The sequence below is a fragment of the Bacillus rossius genome, chromosome 6 (genome assembly GCF_032445375.1).
Source record: "Bacillus rossius redtenbacheri isolate Brsri chromosome 6, Brsri_v3, whole genome shotgun sequence".
Classification (NCBI taxonomy): Eukaryota; Metazoa; Arthropoda; class Insecta; order Phasmatodea; family Bacillidae; genus Bacillus; species Bacillus rossius.
Genome location: NC_086334.1, coordinates 27,977,993 through 27,999,316, shown reverse-complemented (window position 1 = coordinate 27,999,316; position 21,324 = coordinate 27,977,993). Strand labels below are relative to the sequence as shown.

General features: G+C 44.0%; 1 protein-coding gene across 3 annotated transcripts; it reads left to right on the top strand.

Moving 5' to 3' along the window:
- The first annotated feature begins 2,595 nt into the window (after positions 1 to 2,595).
- Positions 2,596 to 20,533, top strand: LOC134532930 (uncharacterized). 3 transcript variants are annotated; one of them, XM_063370000.1, is made up of 3 exons: positions 2,596 to 2,803; positions 6,381 to 6,475; positions 19,559 to 20,533. In XM_063370000.1, the coding sequence occupies exons 1-3, from the start codon at positions 2,774 to 2,776 to the stop codon at positions 19,674 to 19,676; spliced, it is 243 nt and encodes an 80-aa protein (XP_063226070.1). In that variant the 5' UTR covers positions 2,596 to 2,773; the 3' UTR covers positions 19,677 to 20,533. The 3 variants fall into 3 exon arrangements, 2 of the variants coding, with proteins under 2 accessions (XP_063226070.1, XP_063226071.1); XR_010075215.1 differs by lacking the exons at positions 2,596 to 2,803; positions 6,381 to 6,475 and adding an exon at positions 10,356 to 14,926 and having other exon boundaries at positions 19,559 to 19,641; XM_063370001.1 differs by lacking the exons at positions 2,596 to 2,803; positions 6,381 to 6,475 and adding an exon at positions 15,957 to 16,230.
- The last annotated feature ends 791 nt before the right edge of the window (positions 20,534 to 21,324 follow it).

Here is a 21,324-nt window from a genome sequence, read left to right as displayed (position 1 = left end):
GGGTGTCCATGCTCGCGATTATACTCGGACAGTGTCCGTGATTCTGCCTCTCGTCCCGCCGATGCTCTATTAGAAATGACAGTACATTTACTGACTTTCAGCGAACTATGCACCTGAAATAAACGAAGAGGTCTTCGTAATTTCATATTGCTGGATCTTCGTAGAAACTTCGCTGTATTTTCACTTCTGAGTTCTGTTTTTAGGCCAAACACACACACGTAGAACAAATAAGAGTATTTTTACAGAAGTCTTATCATGCTTTTGAATGTTTTGCTAATATACCGATATAATTCTTGTGTTGTCATGTTCAAAGAAAGTAAACTTCGTATCAGTAAATTCACGAAGATCCCTGGGTTATTTGTAACTAGTATTCTTTGTAACTTTAAGGTGAGAATTTTTAACAGTGTGTTCTACGCCACGGTTGCCTTAAGTGTAGTTTTTGCATTTTGGAAACAGTTTTAACGGACTGTATTTTAATGGCAGTGACTGTGTTTAGCAACGGATATTATAATCCGTGCTTATTAACTACCATAAGGAAAGGTCGAACAATTTTTTTGGTGCTGGCGAAATTGCGATGGTGGGGTAGAAAGGGACAGCATGCCATCACCTGACAACTCCTAGCTCCATGGCTCGGACATAAGGAGATCCCAATGCTCGAAACAGAAAATCGTGATGGAGTTTGTTCCTTGGGTTTCTGGGTCTCTCCCTCCCACTTCCGTAGTAAAGCCCGAGTGTGGTCGCACGTCGACACGTGAGCACGCACTCGCTGTGTACCAGACGGAGAACAAGTTCGGTCAGAGTTAGTCGTCACGGTCAGTGGCGGATCCAGGATTTTGGTTTGGGAGGGGCTTGACCCAGCTTAGGTTAGGCTTTATCAAGGCAAACACTTAAACAATAGTGGACCCAGATGCTTTTGGAGGGGGCTTGAGCCCCTTAGCCCCCCTTCTGGATCCGCTACTGGTCACGGTCAAAGAAGAGAAGCTATTCTATGCAGAATGACATTCAGAAATGTATATTAATTGCACTTACATAATATATAAGTGTGTGTATATATAGAAGGATTCTACCCAGAACTTCGGCTACAGGATTATTAAAGAAAAAATAATAATTTTGGAAATTTAGTACGACTTATGGCTTTAAGATCTTCCCAAAGACTGTGAGCATTCTGGATCTTTAGGAGCATTCTGGAGCGCTCTGAAGAATCCTCGAGCACGATGGAGCGTGCTGGAGCAAGCTAGCAAGCTGGCAAGCTGGCAAGCGCGGCTGCACAACTAAGGCGCGTGCTGGAACTAAACGTGCGACGGGAACCTAGGTGAGGCACCTGTAGTCCCACCGCCGCCTTGGTGGAGGACGGACGACGAGAAAGCCGCCGATGGCATCGCGACGCTACAACGGACGTCTCTCCTGCAAGACTCAGCTAGCACTCGCTTATACAGTGCCTTGCCTCGGACTGTGGTCAAACGCAGGCGTCGTCATATTTCCGAACGCGGGAATCCACCTCAAGTCGAGTCGCAGCATTTGTGGAGAACCCTCTCAAACAGTCAAACTATAGCCTAGTTTTGCTTATTGTAGTTTCATAACCGGTTCACTTTTCCGTGGCCAATGCTTTAACGGTATTTGTAACTTATTTCTGAAACCTATGTCACTATCCCGCCCAAAATAGAGCTTGCCAACTTCCAAGCGGAATAAGTTTCTCCGCCAATGGGGATGTGCTAGTTGTGGAAATGAACCTAGGCTAGAGACAGTTTAATTGGGCAAACCAAACATCACAAATTTACTAGAATGTACTTAAGTATACAATTCTTAAAGTGAAAAGCAAATGGTTAGTTTGATTTGCGGTGACGCTTCACTGGAGACAAATGAACTGCAATGCTGTTTGTTCATAACTGTAATATTAGTTAGTTTGTAACAATTGTTGGTAATTTGTATGACTAATTTTAAGTGTGTGTTTCTTTACAATAAATATTAAATTTACCACGAACACACTATTTTTTAAAGTTTGTTATAAAACGTGTGCTGCAATTCAATTTAAGTGTAATAAACACATTAATCCGTGTAGGATGGTATAAATTACGTTTTATCTTAAGGAAATATTGATTTAATTTCGAACAAATATATTATACGACTCGGCGACAGGCCTGCGTAAATTATCACATTTTGTAATTGTCATATAATTGAAAAACACAAAATATTACACTGTATGCACATACAAAAGGTCCAGACAGTTATTATTAAAAAAATATAACTTTAATTTTGCATTCTAATAGTTAATAGAAATAAAATAATAAAAGGACTAAAGTAATATTGTAAATACAGTTAGTAAAAAAAAAACTCAGCTTTCAATATTAATTAAATACATGTATAAAATTATTTAATTTACGAAAATAATAGAGATACATTTTAATTACCTAATAATGAAAAATCAATAAATGTGCTGACTGTTATTTCATATTAATAATTACAATTTCTTATTAAATAGTTATGTAATCGTTTATGATTTATAATGCAAATAAATTATACATACGGTAACATAACCTCAAAAACATTTTAAATGAAAACGGCCCGGAGACTACAAACTCTTCCACAGACACTCCCTGTCAGCGACAATGGAAGCTTGCAGGCAACCTGACGTCGACGTGACACGAGCCCGCGCGGCGACGCGCGAGGAACGCGGGCAGTAGCGCACTTGCACGCGGTGAGAGCTCGCCTGCGCCGCCCGTGGCGACTTTCCCCGGCGCCCGCCTCGCGCACGCCAGTCGCGCCACGTCCCGCGATGGAGCCGTCCGCCGTCTCGCTGCTGCGGGTAAGAACCACACTTCGGCAGTCACGGACAGTGGCGTAGCCAGGATTTGTGAATGGGGGGTGTTAAGAAGCATGCCGCCCCCCCCTCCGTATTAAAGCGGGGGGTCCGGGGGTCCTCCCCCGGGAAAATTTTGGATTTTAAGGTGTAAAATAGTGCTATTTTAGCAGTTTTCGGTACTTAAATTTAAATATTGCAATGGTAAAAATTTTATTAATTTTAATATGAAATTTGTTTGAGTGATGAATAAGAAATTAATTAAAGATTTGGTGCTAAGGGAGGGGTTTGAACCCCTAAACCCCCCCCCCCCTGGCTACGCCCCTGGTCACGGACACACCGAGCCAGCTAATTTACACACGTAATATAAATAAATCACAAGGTTATAATAAAACACCAGATATCCTTGTAGTTGAAACGATTTTTAACGTATTTAGAACATATTCAAACATGGCTACTACCGCAGCTAAGTACTCGGCTTCTATTGGTCGTACGGAGCAACGTAAACGGAAGAGCTATTGCCAACTTAAACCGCTCGGGTTCGTCTCCGCCTGCGTGCTGTCGTAGAAACTCTTATCCCGTGAGATCCGTCTCCGTTTCCGTGCCTTTCTAGAACGGGTCTTTTCTCGTATCTGCTCCTATTTATTTTCATTTGCTTCCATATTCTTTCTTCACACTTTTTCGTTTTCCAGGGCCATAGTTGTGCTCATCATCAATCATGATTACTGGCTTGTGTGTTTTTCTTGGCTATTTATAATGTTCTACAGCTTGGCCATCTGCGCTGTCCCTGCTGCCATGTATCCACCTTCTAACTCTCAATTTGCTTTATCGTCGATCTGCTTAACCTTGCCTTAAATTGTTGAAATATTCCTTACCACGCTGGACAGCAACAATAGTTTCTGCACGTCGATCCAATAGATGGCAGAACATGCGTCCGGTCTCAACACCGTGTTCAGTCCGTAAGCTTTCGCGACCAGAGTCGCTGATAGGACTTCCTGGCTTCTGTTATGAGGCCGCGTCCGTGTGCCCGGCGTTTCGGCGTGCCCTGTTGGAGCCATCTTCAAAGGCACACTTTCATTTCCAATGACGCGGCCTCAACCCAGAGGCCACGAAGCTGTCGTCACTGCATCTGTTTGAATTTTGCGAAACCATTAAGGGGGATTTGGCCTCGCATTTTTGCAATTTCACGTATCTTGATACCGCTTGCACTGAAGGTTTTTTTTTTTTGGCATGGCATATGTTTTAGCTTTGGGTACTTTTTGAAGCCAACACTTGTTAACTGGTGTGGTTATCATGACAGTTGTAGTCTTCCGGGTGAAATAATAAGTTATTTCCTCGCGGCGCTTACAGACTAGAGCCTGTTAGTAAATATGTGGTTGCCAAGAGGTATAGGTCTGGGAGATGTAATTTATGCCTTGTCGTGCCAAAACTTGGGATAAATTAGAATAATAGCAAAAAGTGGGAAAAATTAAAGATGGCTGGGCCTAGTCCCCTTTAAGACAATGAAATCTTCGTTCATTTACCTTCGAAAAAACTCTTTATTTTATCGGTATCTATTCAAATCTATGGGAAATAAAATTAACCCCCCAGTGTATCAAATTTCCTGACATAAGTGAATAATTTATTATTTCACCAGATAACAAAATACAATTTTTTCTATTTGTTTAGAACATATTTATTTCGTGTAAAACTTGTCACTAGGTTTTTTTTTTTCACTCCCGTCTGTGTTGGTTACATAAAGCTATGCGGTATTGATCCATGCCGTGTTAGCTAGTTTCCTCCAAGCAATAAAATGGTACCATCGTCTATTATTTTGATGGAAGGAAGAAAGTAATATTGGATGATGGTTATCAGGGTGAATAACACCGTAGCAAAAAATAAAAAAATAAATCCGTTTTTGAAGTTTATTTTAATTTAAAATAGTTTTCTGTATTTCTTACAAATTACCTTTCTAAATCCCATTTCCAGTGGTGTATATATCAGCTTTGGGATTTGATCTACGTTGCAAACTACTTATATAAATTCTATATCTCAATTCCCACAAAGGTAGAACTTCCCGAAATATTTTGGGCATGTTTCCAAACGGTCTGAAATAAAAAAAAATAAACAAAATCGTTTTGTAATAGCCTCTAGTGAACATAATGGGTACAATTAAGCGTTTCCATGAGTGCAGGGTGATTTCGACTCTCAGCGTCGTGGGAATGATTTTACATTTAGTTAAAACCTGCTATATAAAACTAAAAATTAAAACTATAGCCTGCTTAACTAAAGAAAAAGAAGAATTTTAAATTCGATTGAATCGATTATACAAGGTGATATGTTTCGACACCTGTAATAAAAACTTCACATGAAGTGACGAATTTTGGGAATGATAATATAACATTCCAAAATTCTTGTTGAAGTAAGTTTTTAAAATACGCAAATTATAATTTTATTCATTAATTGACGTGTAATATCTTAGCTCTCGGTATACTGCATTTGGTAGGAGTAATTTCGTGAATGGAAGGGAAGTTGCGCGGAACGGAAATGTGTAACCACGGTGCTGCCGTCTGTGGCGGATGGCGCAAACTAAAGTTCACAAAGCCAGAGGGAAACTTTATAGTATTAATTATTAGATTAATTTTTAACAAGATGGACAGTATTATCGAAAATCAGGTCCAAAGCCGGGGTTTAGTATTTTTCAAAGTCCTTTTTTGTTTTTATATAGCCGTTTCATTATATAGTTTAACATTTCGCTCTGCAAATCGAACGACTCGATAGTCGACGTAGCTGCTCCAGCGATGAATTTTAGCTGCGGGTTCGGAAACTACGGGTGATTCACGTCCAGAAATGCAATTGAAAACAGAACTTGCGTAAATGTATCATGCTCAGCTACATTAAAAAAAAAAAATGTACGTTCAATTTATGATCCAAGTTTAGTATTATAAGAGTATTCGCAACAGGAGAAAATTTTAATATGCTCGTTACTGAGGTTAGATGTTGAACGTCTCTGTCGAGTACTGAAAGACTCGATCAGAGATTTTTTATTTTTTTTTAAATTTTACCGCTCCATAGAAAACAAAAATTAGCATCTGTATGAAGCAAGGGCGTCGCCAGGGGGAAGGGGGGTAGCGGGGGGTAGTTTCCCCCCCCCCCCCTCTAGAGCCCTAGAGATTCAAAAAAATGTAGCCAAATGCAAAAAAAATACATACTTTTCCCCAGGGGCGCAACAACTAAATTTCCAAAGGGGGGGCAATATACCTTTTTATAAAGAATCATCGATCCCCCCTATTGAAGCAGGGGGTCCGGGGGTCCTCCCCCGGGAAAAATTTGTATTTCAAGGTGGAAAATGGTGCTATTTAAGCAGTTTTATTATCTAAAAATTGATACACAGCACTTTCTTTGCCCCTGTTTGCCCCCACTTCAAGGTTTCAGAGGGGGAGCAAAATACCCTTGCCCCCCCCCCCCTGTTGTTGCGCCCCTGATTTTCCCACAACTTGCCCCCCCCCCCCCCTCCATGCCATCGGCTAGCGACGACCTTGGTATGCAGTACTCACCTCCGCCACGAATCACAGCCGAGGCGCCTGGCGCGCGCGTGTTGCAGAGGTTGTTCCTGCTCTGCCTGGCCGCGGTGCTGCTGTGCCCGACCGCCGACTCCACGCTGACCCCGCGCGCGCCCAACTTCCAGTACTTCGAGAGGTGCGTGTCGACCACCGAGGTGTTGGTCCACGGAGCGGACGCGCATTGCGATGTTTGAGTCGCTCCGGTTAACAGTTTCGTAGCAGGGACGCCCACTGGGGGATGTATAGCGTAGATTGCGCTACTGAGAATGTGCGCGCGTGCGTGCGTGTGTGTGTGTGTGAGTGAGTGGGAAAAAAAAAGGGGGGGGGGGGGGGGAATTAAAAACACTTGAGGTCAACAAAACAAAAAATTGAGTACGAAATCCAAAAATGTTAATCATTTGACATTAATTTCCCTGAGTGTTCAATATTTCGCTTAATATCTTAGCGCTGTATTTGTAATCAAAACATGATTTCGATACATATTTTCAAAAATTTCCTCTGTTCGGACCCCCGGACCACCTTGTTTGACACTAGGTAAGTATCTATTATTTTTTTGTGGGGGGGGGGTGGAGTCGGGGACGATTATTGGTTTAATTGGCGGGGGATGCGCCATCATCATTTGAGAGAATGGGGTGTAGCTGTATAAATGCAAATTACTTGAAAGGAAGGTGTGTCATATTTTCCAATGAAGATGTTAACATATCAGCAAGGAATTAGCGATAAACTTCATCATAAAAAAATAGTTTTGTCATTCAGAAGGGAAAGGGGAGTAGAGAGTATACCACATTTTGACTTCAATAATTCTTAACATACCAAAAATTGTATAAACAAAACTACCTAATTGCCTTCCTTCATGGTATCAACGGCATATAAATCATATATAAATTCTACATATTATGCATTCCCTTTTCTAACGACAGCGCTGAGGTTACTGGCCAGCGGTGAACCATTCTGGAATACCAATTTACTATGGTAACACGGCTAGCGAATTTTTCTTCAGGCCACTGCTCCTACTGAGACTGGCACACCAGAAGCTTCAGCAGGAGATGTAGTCTGCAACCAAGACGCCGGTGATCTCGGCCGTTGCAGTAGAAAAGGGAATGCGTCTACATTTGCAAAAGTGGTATTTAACGACAACATAGCTCAGCCAAGTGTGGTTTGTCGTCATAATAATTCCACAAGTTTTGCAGCGTGTGTATATATATTAAAAGCTGTATTTCTTTGGGTTTCGTTTGGTAGCATTTATGAGAAAAGAACGCCAACCATTGCACTTCATGCGTGAACTAACATAGGTATATGTACTAACTAAACTCGCCAAAATGCAGAGTGAAAAAGTGGAAAGGGGGGGGGGGGGGAGGAACTAAACGGTATCTTCTTTTCCAGTTTTTGAAAAGAATTATCCGATCTCCCTGGCAGTGTTATTTGGTCGAGAAAAAGGAAACCACAAACCTCGTGGTTGCGACACGGTATTCTCGAGGGCTCACGTGACGACGCGAGCTCCAAAGGCTGTTCCGATGATAAACAAACCGGCTCGCCAGCCGTCAGACCGGTTCGTCGCGTCCCGGCCAGGACAGTTTCCCACCAAAATGGGCCGACTGTCGCGCCGACATCTGCACTTGAAAAAAAAAAACTCGGAGCTACACTCATTATCCTGCACGTCTGCACCCCGTATCTTGTGTGCTCAGTCGGCATGCGTTGTTTAAGTTGTGGCGACGCGACGTAAGACTTTTAGCGAAATACTTGCAAGCACTGCATCACTGTTACACAAATTTTATAATTTTTAATGTTGTTCTGGTTGGAATCTAAAATAAAGCTACGTTGAGTGTACGAAGTAATTTTTGAAACATTCTCTTAAAAAAAATAATAATTTGTTCTCAGACTAAATTAGGCCTATATGTAAGTAGTAAATTTTTTGGCTTGAGTAATTGCAATAAATTTACAGTGTGGGTAGCTAAAGTCAGTTAATTTTTGCAACTTAAAATTTAAAACTCTGAAATGCTACGCTTTTATTTGTAGAATTAGTATATTTCTCATAGATAAGTTCATTGGTCAGCAGCAGGGGCGCAACAACAGGGGGGGGGGGGGGGCAAGGGTATTTTGCCCCCCCCCCCTTCTGAAACCTTGAAGTGGGGGCAAACGGGGGCAAAGAAAGTGCTGTACAAGTCGGATATGTTATTTTCACTAGCTGTGTAATCAATTTTTAGATAATAAAACTGCTTAAATAGCACCATTTTCCACCTTGAAATACAAATTTTCCCGGGGGAGGACCCCCGGACCCCCCGCTTCAATAGGGGGGATCGATGATTCTTTATAAAAAGGTATATTGCCCCCCTTTTTAAAATTTAGTTGTTGCGCCCCTGGTCAGCAGTACCTGTTAGCGATGTTCGCTATGTTAGCTGCGCCAGGTGGTCACAGAGATCAAGACGCATCCCGTGGAACTCAAGTGATGATAATATCCTGCTTCCCCTCGCAGTTTGTAAACGTAAAAATAAATGGGCTCATGAAGTGAAAGTGCGTACCTATAAAATCAAATCTGCGGTCTTACTGTCATAAATAAGCAATAAAAAGGAACTGACCTCGTTTGAGCTCATTTCACGGGCAAACTTTCGCTGCTAAAAACACACGAAGACAGGTAAATTATTTTGTTTTAAGTGTTGAAATTGCGCCAATGTCTTCCGGAGAAGTTTTAAATGGTTTGGAGCTGCATACCCTGCTCCAAGAGCATACGAAAAAGGAGGGGGGAAGGGGGATATATAAGGGGATAGGGAATATATCCCTACCCAAAATCCTAAAAATTCTTTAAAAATTTACTATCCCCACCAACAAAAGTAAATAATTTGAAAGTAAACAGCGGGGAAATTGGTTTTAACCCCGTCCCCCTTTTTTCCCCAATTCCCACCGAAATGAAATTCTGTGTACACTTCCGCCCTTTTCAAGAACAAAGTGACCCTAGTCCTTGATTTATATATATAAGATCTTAAAGAGGAAATCTACCGTGGAATAATAGCACAGAGTCATTCCATCACACGATGTAATTTTTAGAGTATTATCCTGTACGTTAGCGGAACGACTCAAAACGATATGACGGTTTATTCAGCTTGGCGTGAACGTGCTGAGGAGCCACCAACGCGGACACCGCTCCCCGTAAGTCTCTTCACCACCCGGCTGGCGACATTCAGGAGTCTTCACCTTTTGCGCTTGGTTGATCCTCGTCCTTCTGTTCGTAACTTTACTTTGAATGAATTGCTAGTTCATCTTCGTAGCTTACCTCCGGGACACGCGGCTGTAGTACTTAATTATTTATAAATCCACGAGTCGGAACTCTTGAAATTAACGCCAAAGCATCATCCATCTGCGAGGTGGCTTGGACTTCCAATCAAACTGGTCGTGCCGTGAGACGTTTCACAATTGTACTTTTTAGTTGAGGGTCCTGAGTGAGACGCCGTGTCGCGTAGTAAAGTCATCGGAATAACGCACTCCTCGTATTTCCATCTCCGCCCGACCACGCGTGTGTTTGTCACAACGTCGAGGCATAAGAGCCCACGTTGGGTGTTATCATGGCGTGCCCAACGCTGAGAGCGGGCCAGGTACAGAGGTGCAGAGGTGCAGAGGTGCAGAGGGGGGGAAACTAGTCACGTCCCCACACGGGCGACGTCGCGCCCCGGGGGTAGTCTCTCCACTGGGTCCACAGATAAATTAGAATTATAGCAAAAAGTAGGATAAATTCAAGATGGCAGGACCTAGCCCCCCTTAACATGGGCGTCGCCAGGTGGGGGTAGGGGGGCAGTTGCCCCCCCCCCTAGAGCCCGAGAGATTCAAAAAATGTAGCCAAATGCAAAAAAATACATACTTTTCCCACAACTTGCCCCCCTCCCTAAGCCATCGGCTGGCGACGCCCTTGCCCCTTAGACAATGAAATCTTCGTTCTTTTACCTTCGAAAAAAAAAAACTCTTATTTTACAGCAGGGGCGCCCGCAGGATTTTTTCCCAGGGGGGGCATAGTCAGCTGTTTCATAATTTTGACGTCGTCCGGGCCTGCGGCCCCTTTGAGCCCGATATGACACCGCCCAACCACCGTTTCAGTTCAAACCTCCCGCTCGTGCGTGCGTGTGTGCGTGTGTGTCTAGCCCGGCAAGAGGGCGCTTAGCTGCAGTGCACCGCACCCCTAATTTGCTACGTTTTAATATTATTTGTAAACCCTTTTTGTTTTCATTCGTCTTTGCCCCAGTGTTGTGCAATTTACTTGTGTTTTCTGTAATTTAAATAGGTTACCTTAAATAACTATAGACGTTGCCCGGGCGGACCCGAACAGGCACGGACTTGGACGAGGATAGGAATGCTTTTATATGAATTATCATTAAATAAGTAAATAGTAACAAACTTTCCATTGTCAGTAATTTTTATATATTTTTAATGTTTATCTGTAATTTACTCAACTTTCGCCGGGGCACGGAGTCGTAGAATACAGTAACGGTAATTGTGTTGGCGCGAAGGGCGCCATGTTGCCACCTGCGAGCGATGAGCTCAGCCCAGTCCATCTTCATCACTGACCGAGAGCAGACGCGCCAGCACCCCGGGGACTTCAACCTTTGTTCTGCACTGACCAAGTAATTCTGTCTCGTTAAGTATTTCTGAATCTCTTTCGCTCGTCATCCTCGGGGCAGCTCTCGGCCAGCGGGCTGTTTAATTAATTAATTGTCTCAGTCGAGTTTTTTCATCACCGTGTAATAAGTATACTTTGCAGCATGGCCACGTGTGTGGACCATGCCCTCACCTAAACCGATTCGTGCCTCAGGCTTTTTAACCGTGTAATGTGTAACGTGTAACGGGCGTGTAGAGAGACGTGTTAGTGAAATTAAATCTGGAGAATAAATATAAAGTGAGTACTTATTTAATCACGTGGTGAGTGAGTCTAGGAGTGTGGCGTGCCCGACGCCTAGAGCGGGCCAGGTCTGGGTAGCTAGGATAGAAAGGGCTGGTAACTCGTCCCCACTTGGGCTACGTCACGCCCTGAGTGAGAGACTCCGCCGGGTCCACGTGCCCTTCCACGTGGTGGCGCCCATAGTTAACATCTCGAAATCACCGGCAATGCGCGATCAGCCCGCAAATGGCGCCCAAGAGCGTGGGGCGAGTTACATCTTCCGCGAAAACCAGACCTGTACGAGCGTGTGAGATAGGCGGTTGTTACGCGGAGCGCGCGGAACTAAAGTTCGCGCTGGAACTATTGTTCGCGCGGAGCGCATAGCGGGACTCTGGCGCGCCAGCCACGTGATCAGCCAAGCGCACGCTTCCAGGAATCCGCGCACAAACAACGGACTCCGAGCGCAGTAAGTAACACAGTGCTGATGTGTTCGTGAGGACTGTTCGCGTGTAGAGTACCACGTGCGTAGACATGTATCCGTATCCGGACGAGTGTATCGGGTGTTACTTTCCCTGCCCGAGTTGGGACTTGTATGGCAGGACCGCCGCCGGATATGAGTGTGGCTACTGTACGGAGTACCGCATACACGGCGTGACGAAGTGTGGAGCGAGGTCGTGTCCCGGAGGTAGTAGCGAGGGCTACCGCTGCCAGGAATGTGCCGGCCTGTGGCATCGTGGCTGTATCGGCGAGCGTGAATGGACAATACTGCGCAAGTTTTTTACCTTCACGTGCGCACGATGCACTGCCGACCTAGCCACCCAGGCGCAGTACGAGGCAGAGACGCCGAAAAAGACGCCGCTCACGTCGACGCCAACGCCGCTCACGCCGACGACGCCAACCACACCGAAAAAGACGCCGCTCACGCCGACGACGCCAACCACACCGAAAAAGACGCCGCTCACGCCGACGCCAACCACGCCGAAAAAGACGCCGCTCACTCAGACGCCAACGCCGCTCACGCCGACGACGCCGATCACGCCGACGCCTCTCACGCCGAAGCCAACCACGCCGAAAACGCCGACGCAGCCCGTGCCAAGGACGCCGCCCGTTGCCGGAACGTCACCGCCGCACCAAGCCGACTCCTCACGCACGACGCCGACTCCAGCACCACGAAGGTACGTCCTGACGTCACCCGCACCGCCACGTGTTACGTTACCGACGCCTACCGCTCTGACAAAGACGCCCGTCGTCCTGACGCCCACGCCCGTCGTCCCGACGCCGACGCCCGCCGTCCCGACACCCGCCGTGCCGACGCTCATCGACTTGACGTCTCCCGACACAAGTCCGATCCCGCCGCCGCCTGCCACACTGCGTTTCGTCGACCCGACGCCACTTATCCCGACGCCGACGCTCGCCGTCCCGACGCCGACAATTCCGCTTCCGCCACCTCCTGTCCTGGAGCCGCCAACCTCGGCACCTCTCGTCGACCTGACGTCTCCCGACGCTGGTCCAAACGCATCATCGCCAGCAAGACCTCGTTTCGCCGACCTGACGCCACTCATCCCGACTATGATGACGCTTGACTCGCCGAAGCCAACCGAGCGACGCCCGACAACGACCGTCCCACCGCAGTCTGCCACGCCGTCCAGCACCCGCCTCGTGTCGGAGACACCTCCCGACGCCGGAATGACCTCGCCACCGCACCGAACCGCCGTCCCGACGCCACCAAGGTCATTTCCGGCGAAACCCGCATCGTCTCCGCCACACGACTCGCCACGGACGCCACCAGACTCGACGCCGACGCTTCGTGTCACCCTGTCGCCACCACCTGGCTTCGACGTCATCATGCCGTCGTCACCGCCACCAGAGTGCGCAGTAGCAAACAGGACGCTTTGCGACACGATGTCCAGGGCCCTGACGCCGAGACGCCTGAGCGCCGCCCCGCCGCCTGGGTTCGCTCCTCTGTGCCCGCCCGGATTCGCCCCGCTGTGCCCGCCTGGCTTCGAAGCACAGCCAGTTGATCATGCCCGAGTGAGACAGACGCGCGCGACGCCGACACTGACGCCGCCTCCATGCCCACCTGACGCGACGCCCGGAACGACCGAGACGCCACGACGCCCGATTCCGACGCCGATCGCCGCAGTACCGGAACACCGGTCAAGTGCCCTGCCGCACGAGACGCCACCCAAATGTCGCAAGTTGGCAACATTGGGACGCCGCACCGTGAAGAATCGCCTGAGCTCCCTGCGTCCGCCTGTCGCGATGCAGGTCGACGCCACGACGCCGGGACGCCCGACCGTCCCACCACCGAACGTGACCACCACCCGGACTTCGACACCTGTCACCCGTCTGTCACGACGGGCCGCGAAGCGCCCGCCTGTCGGCGAGGCTGAGCCGGGCCGTGCCGAGCGCCGCCCGCGCTTGCTGCCCGCCTGCCACGAGCCGCCTGACCTTGGCCGCCGCCGCCCCTGCCGGCCGGCGCCCTGGCCACCGCCACGCTATCACACGCAGCAGCCGCCGCAGCCGCAGCTGACGCAGATTTGGGGCTCGGGACAACTGGTGGGTCACCACCCACAAGGTTAGTCAGCCAGCGCCCATTCTGTCCGTGTGTATCGTCCTCCATAGTGTAAATATTGCTCAACTGTCATTTTGTAAACATTGCTCGCCGCCATCATGTAAACATTGCTCGCCCTTCCATCGTGTAAACATTGCTTGTCCGTCCGTCATGTCAACATTGCCACCTGCCCGCACAAACATAAACATCAACATTGCCACGTGGGAGTGCGCGACGTAAACACCACAGGCAACGCCCCCCAACCATCTGTCAAACGGCGCTGTCATATCGGCCTACTTTCGGAGGGGGCAATTGACGTCGTCCGGGCCTGCGGCCCCTTTGAGCCCGATATGACACCGCCCAACCACCGTTTCAGTTCAAACCTCCCGCTCGTGCGTGCGTGTGTGCGTGTGTGTCTAGCCCGGCAAGAGGGCGCTTAGCTGCAGTGCACCGCACCCCTAATTTGCTACGTTTTAATATTATTTGTAAACCCTTTTTGTTTTCATTCGTCTTTGCCCCAGTGTTGTGCAATTTACTTGTGTTTTCTGTAATTTAAATAGGTTACCTTAAATAACTATAGACGTTGCCCGGGCGGACCCGAACAGGCACGGACTTGGACGAGGATAGGAATGCTTTTATATGAATTATCATTAAATAAGTAAATAGTAACAAACTTTCCATTGTCAGTAATTTTTATATATTTTTAATGTTTATCTGTAATTTACTCAACTTTCGCCGGGGCACGGAGTCGTAGAATACAGTAACGGTAATTGTGTTGGCGCGAAGGGCGCCATGTTGCCACCTGCGAGCGATGAGCTCAGCCCAGTCCATCTTCATCACTGACCGAGAGCAGACGCGCCAGCACCCCGGGGACTTCAACCTTTGTTCTGCACTGACCAAGTAATTCTGTCTCGTTAAGTATTTCTGAATCTCTTTCGCTCGTCATCCTCGGGGCAGCTCTCGGCCAGCGGGCTGTTTAATTAATTAATTGTCTCAGTCGAGTTTTTTCATCACCGTGTAATAAGTATACTTTGCAGCATGGCCACGTGTGTGGACCATGCCCTCACCTAAACCGATTCGTGCCTCAGGCTTTTTAACCGTGTAATGTGTAACGTGTAACGGGCGTGTAGAGAGACGTGTTAGTGAAATTAAATCTGGAGAATAAATATAAAGTGAGTACTTATTTAATCACGTGGTGAGTGAGTCTAGGAGTGTGGCGTGCCCGACGCCTAGAGCGGGCCAGGTCTGGGTAGCTAGGATAGAAAGGGCTGGTAACTCGTCCCCACTTGGGCTACGTCACGCCCTGAGTGAGAGACTCCGCCGGGTCCACGTGCCCTTCCACGTGGTGGCGCCCATAGTTAACATCTCGAAATCACCGGCAATGCGCGATCAGCCCGCAATTTTATACGCTAAATATAGGGATTGAAAAAATAATACAAACAATTTTCAAGGAAATCTAACTGTCTGTTTATTACTATTCTTCACACAATCACAAATTTTTCATTTTAAAAGGAAGTGAACGCTTCTGGAGTCAACGGCAAATGCGTCAACAACTTTTTCAATGAAATTGTCCTTGTCTTCTTTAATTTGCCTCTGTGGGCAGAGAGAAGACACAGTCCACTCAGGCGACTATTTGACATCGTGCTTCTTATCCATGTCTTTACTCGTCTGAGAGTGCTGTGGATCAAACATTCTAAGATTAGTTATTGCCAAGAGATAATAGAGCAAGAACAAGTAAACATATGAAATTAAAGTAAATTCATAATGTAGGCATATGTAGGCCTATTTGCTTTTAATAGTTACTACCAAAAGTAAAAGTGCATAAAAATGTAAAAATTATAACTATATAATTATTTATTTGTAGAATTTTTAAGGGTAGGTACAAGCTAAACTGTTTAAAAGATGAGATGGTTTTTAGAATATAAAAAAAAATTGTTTTATAGCCTAAATAGTTCTGCCGCAACATTACTTGTTAACACTATTACTTCGACGCTTAATTTATATCTAAAGTTTTATTTTGATTAATTGTGTTTGAAATAGTTCCATTTTAATTCACTTAAATGTTTAAATAGATTCGTTCATTCATACATATATCTATTAAATATTATTTTGTTGGCTTACCTGAACGACCTTTCGACCGTGCAGGTTGTTGGTGGTAAGCATAATGCAATCTGAAGAAATTTTGCCACTGCAGGCAAAAAATAGGTGTGCTCATTAGTAGTATGTCTATAAAATGCATTTTTTTAAAGTCTTCATCATTGGTCTGAGAATTTTTCCAGAGAGTGTACCATACAGTGACCTAGTTCTGGAAATTGTCCAATAGCTTGGAATATATTTTACCAACTTCTTCCATGGATTTTTCGTATTCTTCCTTTGACATTATTTTTGTTTCTCTTGGGTGCAACTTGAAAATTTCAAATGCAGCCCTATGGCGGATGGAGAATCTGTCTTTCAACGATTGTATCAAGCAGTCCAAGTAGGGAAGATATATTGATAATCTGTAGTACTCATTGATTGTTTCGGTAGGCTGATTTGCACGATGTGTTTGCTTTTGTACTACTCGAGGTTTTGAAAGACTAATGCTTAGAACTTCAGTATTTTTTTCAACCATCTTCATTATTTTGTCAAACTCTTGGACACTTTCTTCTCTGTAAGTTTCGAAGGTGGAAATTAACTGTTGAATATGGTTTGATACTCTCAACAAATCAACTCTCGGACTTTGAAGCAATTGACTCACAACCTCAAGTATTCCAGAATGCTGGGCTATGATCTGCAAGCAGATTAGAGATGTTGATGCTGTAAATGCACAGTGAAGCTGGAAAGCCTTCTTCCTTGTATCTTTGTTTCCATCTGTGGACATGGTTTCAAGTGCTTGCATAATGTCCACAAACTTGTTATTGAACTTTCTAATTGACATATTTTTCTGTCCACCTGGTCTCACAGAGCGTCTGAAGTATGCCAACAATTTCTCTTCTCTGCCCATTTTTTCGAAAAAAACTTAACTGTCTCTTTTATTGTCCCTACAGTATTCCTAATCTGTGACAATGTGTTTGAATCGTGGACAGCTAAATTGAGACTATGCCTTGAACAATGGAAAAATAAAGTCATTGGATACTCGTCATTTATTCTTTTTTGTACCCCTGTAACATGTCCAGCCATTGTACTGCATCCATCATATCCCTGGCCAACAGCATTATTCAAGTTTAAGCCCCATGTTTTTAAAGTAGAAGTAATCGCGTTTGCCACGTTTTCGGCATCTAAACCACCTTTTAAGGGTGTGAAACCCAGAAAATCTTCCTTAATACAATTTTCAGTCTTGTCTAAATATCTTACTCCCAGTGACAACTGTTCTGTTCCTGAAGTGTCCATAGTCTCATCAGCCAAAATTGAGAATATTTCATTTCTCTTTACTTTTTCAATAAGATCATGTCTTAAAACTGTTGCGCTGGTTTCAATTAGTTCATTTTGAACTCTGTGTGAGATGTAGGTGGCATTTTTGGTGCATTCTTCAAGTGGTCTGCCAAAGTAACGTCACCTGACTCTTCCCGAAAACTCAGAAAGTCGTTAAAAACTGTGTTCTTGTCTGTTTTCCTCTTAACGGAAGATAATGGAGAGCACAAAAAAGGATAGATGACAGTATTGGTTGTATCTTTTTTCGGTTTGCTTCTATCTGTTGATCTAGCCCTTCATTTACCAGAACATCAATACTTTTCTGTTCACATTTCATGATAGACAAGAAATTAGTAGACTTTTCCAAAGCCTCCCGATGCCATGCCGAACCTGCATGTAATTTTGCACTTTAATGAAATTTTTCGTAATTATTAAAGAGACATGTAATAAAACCACCCTGATAACTACCATGACTCACTCGTGGCTTAAACAAAACACACAACTTACAAAATGCACCTTTGGCAATTTCAGAGTAAGCCAACCAATTGTATTAATTTAACCAATGGTGCCGGAAAAGCAGTTTTTTATCAGTTACATCATTTTTAAAATTGTATCTAACCTCAGGTTTACATAATTTCGTATTCGTTCTTTAGGATTTTCATGGAGATAGCTACCAATATCAAATGAGAAAAATACCATACAATAAATCTAAACTACACCGAGACAACGAAACCAAATCACAAAGCTAAATCAATGAAACCATATAAACCATATGTAATCAAAGCTTTATTTCCCTGACAACTATCAATTCAAACCCAGGTAACCTAAAAATAAACCATTAATATGTGTATATCTTGAAGACATGCATATCACTAGGAAATTAAGTTTCAACAATGGAATGGCAAAATCCTTTCAGACATTTCAGCATGAAGAAGTAATTACATTATTACGCTCCAGATCTATCTCACAAGAACCGTACATTTTTCCGGGATAAAAAGTAGCCTATGTTTTTATCGGGCCTCTAAATTGTCTGCACACCAAAAATCAGGTCGATCAGTCACTCCGTTGAAGCGTGAAAGATGGACAAATAAACCAATAAAACATAATAAACCAACAAACACACTTTAGGATTTATTATATGAGTATGGATGAATGGATTTAGTGTTTTAACGACTTTTAAGGCTTTCAGCTTTTTCTTGCATTTAATCACTACACAGATCATGATATAAAACAGGCAATCATAAAATTTGTTTATAAAATCTAATGCCATTATAACTTTGATACAGGATTAGTATAGACTAAACTTCAAAATAAAGTTAAATTCAATTTAAACATATATTTAAATTTGATGAAATAGCATGAAATAATTCCAACAATGGACTGGAAATATACATATGTCTTTACAGTGTAAAAATTACCTTTTAGTGTCACTGACTATGTATAGATATTAAGAGGGCAGACTCAGTGGCACCATAGAAATTTATTTCGAGAAGGGAGTTGAAAAACTGATCAAATAAGGATTTTTGTGTTACAGAAACCTTACGTCAAGGGGCTTGGACGTTACATTATCATTCTCAACACGCATCACTGCCTCTGTGGTTTGTAATTCCAGGCGTATACATGTTCTCTTATATCATTTAGTCTGTATGTTTGTTGGCGCATCCACATTGTAAGGGTGATTCTCGCGCTGATGCCTTCGAAGTGTTAGAAAACTGTGCAAATTTATTTTCAGATACGGCTCTCCCTCACCCTTTCCAAGGTCATTATATGCGCACTCTTTTTTTATATTATTTCCAAGTTCCGCGCTCCCCACCCCTTCAACTCTTCCACACCGTCCTCGCTTCACCTTCCCCTCCGCCTCTAGGCCTGTCGCGCATGCGCAGAAAGATTCTGGCGCATAGTACGAGCCTGTCTAGGCGCTAGTACTCTACGGCGGGCAACGGAATGTGAGCGATGTCCGGCATGGTGTAGGGTGTGGGGCGGGCGGGAAGATCCCGGGGAGGGGGGAGAGTCTCAGACTAGAGTGGCAGCCGGCAGCTGAGTTGACACATCATCCAGCTACGATTGTCGATCATCCAATTATTTTGAACAATAATTAATTACTGTTGCAGTTGTTAATAATTTATGTGTAATTTTCTTCAAATTATATGTTAAACGTATTTTTCACTCAAAATCTCAGGGGGGGCAACTGCCCCTACTGGCCCCCCCCTGCGGGCGCCCCTGTTTTACAGTTATTCAAATCCACTGGAAATAAAATTTACCTCCAGTGGATCAAATCTCCTGACACAGGTGAAATATTATTTCACACGATAACAACATACAATTTTTTTTTCTTTCTATTTGCTTATGAAATCGCACGTGACGCGGTGGCCCCCGGTCCGACAGCGACAACGCGTGTGCGGCGCGTGTTTCAGGCCCAAGTACCGCTACCCGTACTACGACGAGCACGGCAGGGGCAAGCTGCTGTACGGCTACGGCGGGCCCCAGCTCTACAAGTACACCGCCTACTCGCCTCTGGAGGGCGTCCACTGAGCTGCCGGCGGCTCACACCCGCTCCTGCTGGCATCTCTCAAAGGCATCTGCTACGTCGAAGCTGTACAGTTCAGAACCTTCACGCCGCTGGTAACAGCTGGGAGAGCTATTGATACCAAAACTTGGATGTTGTTGCAACCGACATCTCTTGAAAGAGGTCTCCAAAAATGAATTACTCTATCAAAAAAAAAAAAATTTACGAAAAAAATGTTTACAGTGAGTAAAGAATCAGTTACTGATCTTATACACTGAATGTGAAAGTGTAAGACACTATAAAAAAAATCCCTCACTATTCAGTCCAAATGATATAGTTATAAGCATACATTATTTTAAGCTGTCTTAACTGAGAATAATAAATTGATAGTGCGTTAAATATGGTTATAAATAACATATATATATTGCCAAGGAATATTCAGGTATAAATGTAAAATTATGAAAATATTTAAAAATAGACTAAGGTGGTACCTACTTATAACTCCTTGAATTTTTTTTTAGCAATCTTCCTACTCAAATCCTAGATATGTATATTAAACTGTCTTATTAAAAAAGAAAATATTTTTTTAATAAAAAAATTAATTTTGTTAAGACACCATTTTGAAAAAACAAAAACAAAGTTGAAGCTTCAATTCTGCAATAGGCTGCCTGTATTAATGTCAGAAAAGCTACAGAACTAACATGTATTAAATTATTCAGGAGAGAGTTGATAATAGAGCATATAGATGTTTTAAAAATATACAAACCATTTATTAAATGAAGTGGATAAATTCATATGTATTAAAAAAAATTTGAAATAAAATTTTAATGCATACTTTTGAACTAATTTTCTCCTCCTAGAAAATAGGCCTTCACAATGCAGCAAACAGTGTGATCTAGGTCCGCTACATTTACACATTCAACAATGCTGGTCACACAAACTCCATATAATGGAGTCTAATCACAACTTCAGGTTTAAAGTTAGTCCATGTATACTTTTGCAGGTACAAAATGTGACAAGTTAGGACATGCTGAGGTTAGTGTTCCGTCACTGATCTTGCAGACAGAATTTGGAGTTTCTATTCATATCAGATATATTGTATCACTGCAAGACAAAATGACAAAAAAGTGTTGTTGTAAATTAAATGGCATTACCATTAAAACATCTATAAATCCTGATGGCAAGAGCCCCTTGTCAACGGCATTTAAAGTGCTTTTTACTCAACTGGTGAATTTTCAGCATAACAATACAGATGCTATGCTACTATATGCCTGCTGGATAGTATATATTTCACTATAAACTGTATAGTAAGTGAACAAACCAACATATTATGGAAATGCACTAGTACCACCTTATGTTACTAATAATTTTCAATAAGCTCTTCATTAGCAGCATTGGTTGTACAGCAACACTTAACAACCAGTACTTTATTCGCTTATTTCGCACACTGGAAGTTTGTACATGCTAAGACTTTCTTCACCAATGCTTTGGAAGCTTATCTTGGTTTCTTCACAGTATTCCGACTTTTATGGCCTATGCTTACACACTAGCTCCTCAGGAAATCATCAACACGTTTCCAAAACATTTAGTGAATACGTGTTAAAATAATTACATGTTATGCAAGCTAGAAAAGAACACGTACTTACATATATAATTAAAGAACAAATATAATAA